Here is a 12,509-nt window from a genome sequence, read left to right on the forward strand (position 1 = left end):
CAACTGACACACAGGTTGTGAAGTCTCGTCGGCCAAAAGGCTTCTTAAGCAAATCGGAGGCACCTCACATCTCTGTGGGTCTTGGTGTCACACACAGTCTGAATGACTCCAACACCCAAGGTATTCCTTTATCACTCTACATGTCTATATCTATGACTCTGAGAAGACTTGTGGAGGATGGCTTCATACGAGTGCTTCCCGAGGCGCCAAGATTCCTCATGACAAGAATTACTTATCAAATAAACCAGAAATGGTACTGGCCAGACAGTGCGAACAGCCAGACAGTAAGGTTGCAGGCATTTAGTACCAAATACCCACAGTGTCTACCCAATTGTACTCAAGGCTGTCACATACAGACGTGAGGCCACGTAAAGCTCCCTAGAGTTGGGCAGTGCGCAACCTGTGCAACCATATAGGATTATCCCAACTATATGAAAAAAGCTGGAGAAAACAGACACAAACAAATCCCGCATCTAGATGGTTAATCTGATTATATCAGTGAGCCAAGAAGAGACACCAGGTTAACCTTATTTCTATAAGGTATGTTTCTGTTTAGGTTGAGAAACTTTAGCAGCTAACCACTATATACAGATTGGAGTTGAGATTTCCAGACAGAATGATCTCAATTCACAAATTTAATGCACTGCCCACCCCAAACAACTCTTCTAAATACAAGCAGCAAGACTAGGATGAGGATGCCTTACGCTCAAGTGACATTAAGCGCAACCGTCTCGGGTTCTAGTAGCTGTTTGTATGGTTGTTGCAGAAAAAAATCTCGACAGATTTGCATAATTCTAACAGAGGCAACGCGAGTCTAAGCTGAAGAAACAGGACGATTTCAAGGATAGTAAGGACGGTGGGGAAAGGCAATCTAAGGACCAAGCTGGCATCGCCAACCATATGGAAAAGGCAGCTGGTTGGAAGGTGGAGAGAACATGCCCACAGACCACTCCTGAGGAAGGCCCTGAAAATGTCTAATAATAAATGAGACATTTTGATCCCCAGAAGCAAAAAACAAACTCATATCCCAGTGTTCATTACCATCTTGACTAGGTTTCCATACTACATTTTAATTAAAAACATGTTTTTAACGCTTATTTATTTTTGAGAGACAGAGTGCGAGCAGGGGAGGGGCAGAGAGAGACGGAGACACAGAACCCGAAGCAGGCTCCATGCTCTGAGCTGTCAGCACAGAGACCGATGTGGGCTTGAACTCACGAACCGCGAGATCATGACCTGAGCTGAAGTCAGACGCTTCATGGACTGAGCCACCCAAGTGCCCCCATAGCTTCACTTTTTAAAGGAAACTCAGATCTATATGAAAAAATCGCTAATGGCACTACTAAGCATATAGTGCTGCCTCTTCCATGTGCAAGGACATATCTTCTGTCACCTGCAAATTCAACGGTTACCAGTAAATGTGAAATGTTTCAAACCTCACCGTCCCTGGGACACCTGAAGAATTCTTGGCGTACAAGCTCTTTAACAGAGCTAAACAACCTAAAGAATAGGACTTCTTTCCAACAATCCAAAATCTCCTCTTGTAACTATCAAATATAGTGACGTTCAAAGGAAAATGGAAACATTTAAAAAATCCAGAGTAATACTGGCTGGTGGTGGGGTGGGGAGCTTCCACAAACCTAACACATCTAAAGGACGCCTGAGTTTTATGGACTTAAAAAAAAGCGAACAGCCTGAAAAGTCTTATTTGCTTGCAACAAGTCCCAATTTCCTTGTCCCCTGGGCTCAAAAGTGGATTCGTTTCTACCTACCATCTGGCTGCAGTGACGTGGGGCTGAATGGCTGGTAACTCTGAGTGCATTTGGAATTCGGGAAGCTAGAAAGACTTTCTTGTGTTGGGGGCGATATCACACCTGCTGAAGACACACGTCCCAATAGCTACAGAAACTCAAGCTCATGTTTGACCGTTCACAGCCAGAAATTCCTAAATCCATAATGATTCAGCACCACTGCAGTCAAAACAATTAAATCCAAATCATTCTCAAGATAAAAAGCCGAAGAAGACAATGTAATCTACGAAATACATAAAATTGGGCAAAATACTGCTCAGTCAGTAACATTCCAGTTAATTCTTTTGCATTACTCTCAATTCACCGTGCTCTGAGGCTTGCCCATGGAACCAAGGATCCGATTACTATCAATTTTTACCCATTTCAAAAAGCAAAAAACCAAATAACCTCCAAGAAGATATTTTTCTTGATGGTGGCAATGGGTATTCTAGAAAACCAGAGAGCCAGATAGGAGCCATCTGTAGAAAGTACTGTAGTTTGCGATTTACAAAAAATTAACTAAACTGACTAACGTCTGCTATTTCCACCAACCTGAATAAATGGCCCACGCAGTTATCTGGGTCATAATAACATATCAGAGTTTCATTAGAAACTCACTGTGCCACCTGCATATATGAGGAGAAACTCCACTAAAGAGTCCAGAAAGCTCATTCATGTTCTATTACATCGCCAGGAAAAACCCCCAGCATTTTCATATATGCATGGCAAGAATATTAGTAAGCCTAAGATCCAGCGTACCCATTAACCATTGCAAGGTATAGCCCATCCACTGCTAGGAGTGTTCTGCATTTTTATGTTTTCTGGAAAACGAGGGGCAAAGAAAGTCCTCTGTCTAAGCCAATAAAAAACAAAACTCTGCACCACATTAAAATGATGCCACCTACCTTCACCGGTCCATGTTCGTCACCAGAGCCCAGCACCAGCTGCAGGTAAGATGTCACGAAAATATTCACCACGGCCCACTGTCTGTACATTTTGAAGATTTGAATATCCGCTGATTACCAGGCAGCTGACTTCAGGCAGCTAGAGAAAACTGTTTCAAGAGGCATTCTCCAGAAGGAAAGTTCAAAACCGTAAGACTTCACATGGAAAAACAAATCATCAGTTGTGATCAGAATCCAATGAAATGACTTCAATTAGTCAAGGCACGCTTCTGCACAATCTTATGCGGGAGGGGGGAGAGAGATGAAAAAATGTTTAAATGCTCTCATGCTCCAAAAATAATCAGAAGGTGGACATATGACTTCCACTGGACGTGAAAAAGCACTCCAACTTCATGTCACATCCAGCAAATTAAACAAACCAGCCAACCAACCTCTCCAGCCCTGGGTTCTAGTTGCTTTGTAAGGAGGTGGCGTGGCCACCAACGTTAGCAGCTACGGAAGGCTGGAACCCAGTTCTGGGTTCAAACTTTTTTTTTCACAACCCTCATGGAAGGCTGCAGAAGCATGTGTCTTAAATCTGACAGATTTTGGCAGAAAATGCAGGCAAGTCTTGGCTGTAATCCTGCCGCGTCCCTACCAATAGCAGGGCAGTTTTCAAAACTGACTCAAACCCTCGGGGCTGCTGTTCTTTTAACACAGAAAGATAACCTGTAACGTGAAACCGCGGCACACGGGCCTGGATGTTGCATCACAAGCGCACTGCTCAGGAAGGGACCTTGGACACTCACACGTCTACTGCCAGGGACACGCAGAGAGCAATCAAATAGGCTTAAGAAACTTACCTGCACACAAAAATAACACATGAAAAGGCAAACAAGCACAAAATGATTTTTCTTAACAGAAGCTTAATAACTTAGGTCAAAATGAAGAACACTGATTTTTAAAGATGCAACAATTAGGTTTATTTGCATGTACCAGCAACTATCTCATGTGCATGCTACAAAAACCATGTTTATCACTTTAGTGTGCAATTCTTTAGAAGCGCTAAGTCAGCTTTGGGAATGGGATAGATGCCACAATCGGCAAAATTCTAGAAAGTCCTGGGATCTGCTTTCAAGTTGTTTCCTAGTTTCCAATCTTTGATTTCCAGGTTTTGGCTCGTTCAAACCCATTTTTTGCATTTCTGAAATCAAGGATGGCCTGCAAAATCTCTTCATTGGTGTTCATCACAAATGGACCTAGGGCAGAAAGAGACATTAAGAAAGTTCTGGGCAACGGTAATATTTTCTTCTGTCACTGGAAATGGTGTGTATTTCTAGGGTTTAAAAAAATTTAATGTTTATTTATTTTTGAGAGTGAGAGAGTGAGAGTGAGCATGTGCATATGCAGAGGGAGACGGAGGGACCTCGTTGTGGGGCTCGAACTTACAAACCTCGAGATCATGACCTGGGCCAAAGTCAGACACGTAACCAACCGAGCCACCCAGGCGCCCTTGTATTTCTAGAGTTCTTAACCTGAAACTGACCCAGGCATGTCGGAACAGTAAAAGGTTATTTTGCGGCATCCAATCCCTGACAACTAGAATACTGGTTTTTTGACTAGGACTGTGTATGATTATAAAGACCAAACTCCAGACGCACAAATGAAATTGCATCATCCACTCATCCACTACAAGTTGTCATCAGCAACGGCAATCTCTTAATTCAAAACATTCCTGGCTTTGGTTCTATCACAATCATCTTTATAGCTGTTAGTTTTTTTTTTTTAATTGAGGTGTAACTGACAAACAACGTTAGTTTCACGTGGACAACATAATGATTCAATATTTGTGTATATTGTGAAACGATCACCACAGTAAGTCTAGTTAACATCCAACACCACATGCAGTTATAGAATTGTGTTTTCTTGTGGTAGGAACTTGGAAGATTTACTGTAGTTGTTAGTTTTATAGCATTACCTGATGTCAAGAATTGAACCGATCTGATGCAAGGAATTGGCAAATCTCATAGTTTTGGGGTCTCTGCAGTATACAAGGCTGTGCACTTACATGAAGGGTTTAAGTCATTTTTGGAAACTTGTAGCAACTCACTGACAATAAATAAAAGGTTACAAAACTTACAAGTCAGGAAAGCATCACATTTTGGATTTTCTGGGGGTTGGTAAACTTTTTCTGTAAAGGGCCAGATACTATGTATTTTAGATTTTCTGGGTCAATCAGTGCCTGTCTCAACGACTCAACTCTTCGTTGAAGTGCAAAAGTACCACAGATAACAGGAACATGAATATAGATGGCTGTGTTCCAATAAAACTTTATTTACAAAAACAAACAAGGGGCAGATTTCACTCATAGGTCACAGTTTGTTGGCACCTTTGTCTAATTCCTAGGTTTGAACTTGAGCTTTGCTAAAAGTGGAGGAATAGAGGATGGGGGTACGGTGCTAGAAGGAGGGATCAAAGGGGGAAAAGAATCAGGCACCTGATGTGTAGGAAGACGGCAGGCTTTACATGCCTTCTTTGGGAAGAAGTGTGGGTAAAATTCTACAGATGATCAGGAGTCACCAAAGGGTTAAGAAGACAGTAATGTGATCTGATTTGCATTTTATAAAGAAGATATTGGCATCAGGGTAGAGAAGGTGTATGGTCTGGGAGGCTGAGCTTTGACGCCGGAACTGTTAAGGGCAGCCAGGATACAGGACGCAGGAGGCTGTGGGCACAGCAAGGACTTCAGCTCTGGATGCTCTGACTTGAAGGTCCTGGAAACTACAGAATGGCTTCCTGGCAGATGTACTTAGTAAGTTGTCAGAAACATGGATCTGGGGCTCGTGAGAGAAATTTCCTCTGGAAACAGACACTTGACTAGAGCGGATAGGAAAGAATGAGGGAGCCCTCGTGTGCAAAACAAATAACCATCCAAGAGGGCACCCTGGAGAAGCCAACTTTTAAAAAACACACAGAAGAAAGGGAAATGACACTCAGAAGATGAGAACAGATCCTGGGCCAAGGACCGATTTCTTGCACGACATAACATCTCTAGTTTGGACTCATGGTACACCTCTCTTGTCTCCCAAATATTTTTCTATAAAAATGGTGCACTTCTGGGGTTCCATTTGGACACTTCCCCGGGGTATTCTGCTGGGCGTCTCAATTTAGCATGCACATGAATCACCTAGGAATCTTACTAAAATGCAAATTCTGATTCAGGAGGTCTAGCATGGGGTCTGAGATTGCATTTCTTTTAATTTTTTAATGTTTTTTTAAATTTATTTTTGAGACAGACACAGAGCACGAGGGGGGAGGGGCAGAGAGAGAGGGTGACACAGAATCCGAAGCAGGCTCCAGGCTCTGAGTTTGCTGGCAGCACAGAGCCCGATGCGGGGCTCGAACCCACGAACATGAGATCATGACCTGAGCCGAAGCCGGACGCTTAACCGACGGAGGCACCCAGGCGCCCCAAGACTGCATTTCTCACTAACTTTCTAGTGATCAGATACTGCTGGGTCACGGACCACACTGGGAGCGTGGCGAGGACGCACGGGGAGCGTGGAGCCTCCAATGCCGGTGGAGGAAGCTTGTCTCCTCCAATCCTTAAGAAGAAAACTAAAACCAGAAAGCACACTTTTTTTTTCCTTTTGCTTTTTTGCACACTATATCACTACATTTCTTATTTTTTAATTAAAAAATGTTTTTAATGTTTATTTTTGACAGAGAGAGACAGAGTGCAGGCGAGGAGAGGCAGAGAGAGAGGGAGACACAGAATCAGAAGCAGGCTCCAGGCTCTAAGCTGTCAGCACAGAGCCCGACGCGGGGCTCGAACCCACGGTCCGTGAAATCATGACTTGAGCCAAAGTTGGACGTTTAACCAAGACACCCAGGCGCCCCTAAAATTCTTATTTTTTTAAGTCGAGGTATAATTGATATATCTTCTATTAGTCTCAAGATGGACAACGTAATGATTCAATATTTGCATATACTGTGAAACGATCACAATACATCTAGTTAATATCTGTCATCACACAAAGCTACAGATTTCGTTTCTTGTGATGAGAACATTTAAGGCCTGTTCCCTTAGCAACTTTCTAATATGCGCTATCGTATTATTAATTATAGCTGCAAGGCTGTACCTTCCATCCCCCAGAAGCATGCTTTTTAATTTATCAATTCTAAGGATTATAGACACAAACATTACTTGATAATTATCAATAATCTAATATTCTTTCAAACTACAGTTTTCATCTTTTCTCTCATTAAGCATTTACACTGAGTAATAAAAATGCTGTGAGTTCAGTATCTCGTTATATATAGAACCTTGTTAGAGGGGACAGCACAGAACATGAGGCCAGGAGACCAGGGTTCGAATCCCAGCACCACTACAAACCACTGCTTCCCATCGGAGAAGCTACAGAGAAGAGCGAGGGACAAACCAACGCCATGAGAGGTAGAAGAGCATGGTGGTTGGAGATCTGACAGCCTGATTGTGCACCCAGCTGTGTGGCCCTGGACAAGCCAATGAACCCTCTGTAACTCTACGTTCTCATCTGTAAAATGGGGGTGAGTACCAACCTCATATACTTGTCCTGAAGATGAAATGAATATGCGGAAAGCACTATGACCAATCCTGGGAAATCCTAGTAAATGAGAAATGCTACCCAAGTATCTGTTAAGTAAATAAATTAAATACATTGATTTCATTTTCCTCATTTATAAAAAGGGACATGACTACATTGGTGCTGAGGACATTTCCTATCCCAACATTCTATGATATTCCATGCTTAATCTGCAGACACAAAATTAAGACACTCCCTGATAAGAAAGACAAGGTCTTCAGCTAGTTCATTAAATTGGTACTGATTCCCAAACAGCCAGGAGATGGTTGTGGCTGTCTTTAAATGTGCACAGGGAAAAGAAAAAGTTTCTGGGGGTTAAAAAGTTGTGTGTGTATATATATATATGTATATATATATATACACACATATATAAAAGAGCAAGCAAACCAAACAAGACGCTTTGCTTCTCATTAACTGAGGTGTCAAGGGACACATCTATCTTGTCTGGTTACTCTGAGTTTGGATGCAGTGTCCCTGAGACCCAAGCCTCGGAGACAGGCTCCCCCCAACACGGGTGGAGGACGGCTTCGAGCCCTCCGGTCTGTCACCAAGTTTGGTCAAACTCTTGTTTTTCATCATTGGTCTGGAGGAGATCATGAAACCAAAAGACTTAGATCCCACACATCCTTTTCCCACCTAAATTCTAGTCACTGTTAATAAAGATTCTGACTCCTCTCAATCCGTCTGCAGGCTTTTTCCAGAAGAACAAACTAGTGTGGCACTCTTCCATCAAGATAAAAGGAAGCAGGAACCATCAACCTTTGGAGTGGAAAGTGAAGCATGCCAAGTGGAGGTCCAATGCTGAGGCTTACTGGAGTATAATTTAATGTTTTCCCCATACGTTATTAATAGAACAAATAAAATATTTTTTAATTTTTTTTTATTTTTAAGTAATCTCTACACTCAGTGTGGGGCTCGAATTCACAACCCCGAGATCAAGAGTCGCACACTCCACTGACTGCGCCAGCCAGGTGCTCCAAATAATAGTTTTTAAATAATCAGTGTTCTCTGAATGTATGATCAGCTGGGTTTTTTTCCCCCTGAAATCAGGGTGTATGTGTAGGAATTCAAGCAAGGCAAGGTCATATAATGAGATTTTAGTGCATGCTAAATTTAATAATACATGTTTTATAGGCATTTATCTAAATAAGTTGTCAAAAACATTTAAAAATGTTTAATGTCTATTTTTGAGAGAGAGAGAGAGAGAGAGAGAGAGAGAGCGAGCGAGAGAGCATGAGTGGCAGAGGGGCAGAGAGAGGGTGACACAGAATCTGAAGCAGGCTCCAGGCTCTGAGCTGTCAGCACAGAACCCGATGCAGGGCTCGAACTCACAAGCCGCAAGATCATGACCTGAGCTGAAGTCGGATGCTTAACCAACTGAGCTACCCGGGCACCCTGGCAAAACCATTTTTTTTAATAAAAGTAAACTAATAATAAGTTGGAGTCTACATCCTTTTAGAAGTTTCTCATTTAATAAAACAACAATATTATGAGGAAGTCAAGACAAAGAAGGTCACTGGATACTTATTCCAGGATTTTCTGCCTCTATCCTTTTTCTTTAAATAGTGATTCAAATAATTTACAAACTTCCAAAGGAATATTCTTTTTTTTAAATTTTTTTAATGCTTTTTATTTATTTTTGAGAGACAGAGAGAGACAGCTGGAGCAGGGGAGGGTCAGAGAGAGAGAGAGATACAGAATCTGAAAGAGGCTCCAAGCTCTGAGCTAGCTGTCAGCACAGAGCCCGACGCGGGGCTCGAACCCACGAACCGTGAGATCTGACCTGAGCTGAAGCCGGAGGCTTAACCGACTGAGCCACCCAGGCGCCCCGAAAGGAATATTCTTAAGTGGTCCCTATTTTTCACAAAAAAATACAATAGACTACAAACGGTATTGAAATCAGTGTTGTTTTTAGTAAAGATAAAATGGTATTCAAGCCACAGGCCACAAAACCTTTCTTTAAGTTCAAGTTCCCTATGACATAACGCAAAACACTATTTTGTTTTCCCCATAGTTCTAAGTTCAATGTCATACACATGACGGGTACTCAGGAAAATGTTTCTTTACAAGAAAGAGAGAATGAATGTAGGAATGGATGCCAAGTGTGTACTTTCCTCTGACAAAGGAGGGACACAACAAAATCTTCGAATTTGTAGGTAAAGGGGAGAAAAATCCAGCTACTCTTCCCAGTAATGCTATACTCGTTCAACAGAAAAAGAAAATCAACCAGGAAAATTGCCAATGTTGGCGCTTACCGTGCTGGACGATGGGCTCTCCTAATGGCTCCCCAGCAATTAGGATGAAGTGGCTTCTTTCCGGATCCTCAAGTCAAGAAGAAGATATCGAACAATAAACGTGCATGTTTTTGAATGTCAGATTAGAAATAATTTGAAGCTGACAGGCTGACCAAATGGATGATGTTCCTAAATCTCAATATAAATTCCAGAAATATCTTCTGCATAATGCTCAACATGGAAACGCTTATTCCTTTTTCTTCACATCTTATTTATTTAAGTAATCTCTGCACCCCTTGTGGGGCTCAAACTCACAACCCTGAGATCAAGTCACACGCTCCTCCAACAGAGCCAGCCAGGTGCCCTGGGAACACTTATTCCTTAAGACGATTGGTAGTAATCAGCACTGGAGAGAGTTAAGTCCAGACCACCAAAAGATTAACCTTCTCAGATAAAGGAGGAGAATGCAAATTAAGACTTTCTTTGGGAACACCTTTAAGACAAACTATGGAATTTACTTATCTTATTACAAGGTTTATAATCTCCTGTTAGCAATTTTTTAAAAGGAGGATTATGCAAATCCAAAATTAAGATTTTATTGCTTTTGACATTTACCATTCTTAATGTAAAACATGCCCCAGAAAGGCTGCACTAAATGGAACCTTATAAAAACATCCAACTGGCATTTGCTCGAGTAAATTTCTCTCCCAAAGGGTTCTATTCCATTAAAGTCTCCGAAAGTTTTTCCATAGAGGGGCGCCTGGGTGGCTCAGTCGGTTAAGCATCTGACTCTTGGTTTTGACTCAGGTCATCTCACAGTTTTGTGGGCTCAGAGCCTTCTTGGGATTCTCTCTCTCTTCCTCTCACAGAGACAACTCTCTCAGAGACAACTCACACTGTCTGCCTCCCTCAAAATATAAATAAATAAACCTTAAAAAAGTTTTTCTGTAGAATTAAGATTAGATTTTTTCCCTAAAACTAAAAAAAAAGTAGTAATTATAATATCCAGGGGGAGTGTGGATGCAGGGAAAGAAACTCGTTTATAGACCCTTTGAGAGATTTTAAGTTGACATATCAATCCTTCCAGAGAACACGTGGATAATATGACTCCAAACCCCCAGTATCACTGATGCCCTCTGACCCAGTGATGCCAGAGACCAGCAGAGGACCGTCCACCACACTTGTGACAAGTGATGACTGTTGTAAGCCACAAGAGTTTAGGGTGATTTGCTAACAGATCATCAGTAATAGATAACTGAACATTATGTAATTCTTTTGAGGCACCTCTTAGGTTTATCTAATTTAGAATAAAGTAATAAATAAAGCAATAATGATTAGATACTTTAAAACAAAGCCTTCAAAAATTGTTTAAAATGTCACCTTGCTCTAATAATAAGGCATATTTCTAAATAAGTGATATATTACAGTATACTACATATTTGTATGCTGCTAATACAAAGCTCTTTTAAAAATTTTTTAAATATTTTAATTTTATTGTTTTGAAGTTTTAATTTATTTTGGAGAGAGTGTGTGTGTGAGTAGGGGAGGGGCAGAGAGAAAGAGGGAGAGCGAGAGAGAATCCCAAGCAGACTCTACACAGAACCCAATGTGAGGTTTGAACCCATGAATCATGAGATCATGACTAAAATCAAGAGCTGGACGCTTAACCGACTGAGCCACCCAGGTGCCCCTCTAATACAAAGCTCTTTTATTAGAAATCATCATAATGTTACTCCTACCAGAAGACTTATCATTGGATTGAATAAAAATAAATAATGAATTCTTTAAACTTCCATGTAGTAAACATGCGTGCGCACGCACACACACACACACACCCCTCATATTATACAGGACTGAAGTTGATTTCTCCATCTGACTCCAACTTTAAAATATTAAAAGGCAATTTGGGGGGCACCTGGGTGGCTCAGTCAGTTAAACCTCCGACTTCAGCTCAGGTCATGATCTCACGTTCGTGGGTTAGAGCCCCATGTCAGGCTCTGTGCTGACAGCTCAGAGCCTGGAGTCTGCTTCGGATTCTGTGTCTCCCTCTCTCTCTGCCCCTCTCCCTCTCATGCTCTGTCTCTTTTTGTATCAAAAATAAATAAAACATTAAAAAAAATTTTTAAATGGAATTTGGGTAGAATGGTTTCTGCAGAAGTCTTAATTTACTCCCCACAGTCCCAGGGCTGGTGTCACTTAGTATATCCATATCCACCCAGGGGGTGCTTTGTGGTTATCAGATCTATAAGGGATTCAGAGCTGGAAGACAGAAAAGTGCTACTCCAGAGCAATACAAGAAAACAGCTTAACATTGATGATGGAAATGGGAAAAAAATTATGGAAAACAGGCACAGAAGCTTAAAACTTAGTCTAGGACCACTTACTGTAGAAGCCAACAGGCTCTAAATGCATCATCATACTTTACAGCTCAGGAGAATAATATACATGCTGATGATTCAAGGTTATGAAGATGTTAAATTGTGCATAATGTAACCCAAGTCCACAGGAAAGAGTAGGGTTTCTACTGGAAACGATTTTTTTTCAATATGTTTAAATGACTAAAAATTCAACCTAAAAATGCAGTTATCAAGGAAGATTTATTTCCAAAGAGCTCTGGAGTGGTGAAATGTTAGCATGGATCAACAGACTTTTGAAAGAGAAGTATTTTAGGAAAGTAGTTCTGATCATTGGGACTACATCATATATAATTTAATCTGAAAGAAGATGTCACTGCATAGCGTTTTGAGGTGCTTTTTTGGAGACACGCTTGAGTTTTAGGGTCCGGAGGCAGACGAGAAAGGGTTGGGGGTTATGGGAAAAGGGGAGAGGAAAGGCTGACCTACTGTGTCATGGATGCACCGACTCCTCTGAATGTAAGTTTTTCTCTCTTTCTTCCTTCCCTCCCTCCTTCCTTCCTTTTTTTTTAAGAATGTAAATTTCTTAATTCAGACAATGCTTCTGTTGTGAATGATAAAA

General features: G+C 41.4%; 2 protein-coding genes across 2 annotated transcripts in view; both read right to left on the reverse strand.

Annotated features, from left to right (window-relative positions):
* The window catches only part of VEGFD (vascular endothelial growth factor D), a 32,697-nt gene extending 29,489 nt beyond the window's left edge, over positions 1-3,208 (reverse strand). The window contains exon 1 of the mRNA XM_029930918.1: positions 2,696-3,208. Within this exon, the coding sequence (XP_029786778.1) occupies positions 2,696-2,785 (90 nt within the window). The 5' untranslated portion in view covers positions 2,786-3,208. The remainder of the gene's footprint in view (positions 1-2,695) is intronic.
* A 424-nt stretch (positions 3,209-3,632) lies between these two features.
* Positions 3,633-12,509, reverse strand: part of PIR (pirin) — an 86,551-nt gene continuing 77,674 nt past the window's right edge. The window contains exons 10-11 of the mRNA XM_029929614.1: positions 9,555-9,621; positions 3,633-3,933 (exon numbers count right to left, since the gene is read on the reverse strand). Coding sequence (XP_029785474.1) covers positions 3,821-3,933; positions 9,555-9,621 — 180 coding nt within the window. The 3' untranslated portion in view covers positions 3,633-3,820. The remainder of the gene's footprint in view (positions 3,934-9,554; positions 9,622-12,509) is intronic.

The sequence above is a fragment of the Suricata suricatta genome, chromosome X (assembly GCF_006229205.1).
Source record: "Suricata suricatta isolate VVHF042 chromosome X, meerkat_22Aug2017_6uvM2_HiC, whole genome shotgun sequence".
Lineage (NCBI taxonomy): Eukaryota > Metazoa > Chordata > Mammalia > Carnivora > Herpestidae > Suricata > Suricata suricatta.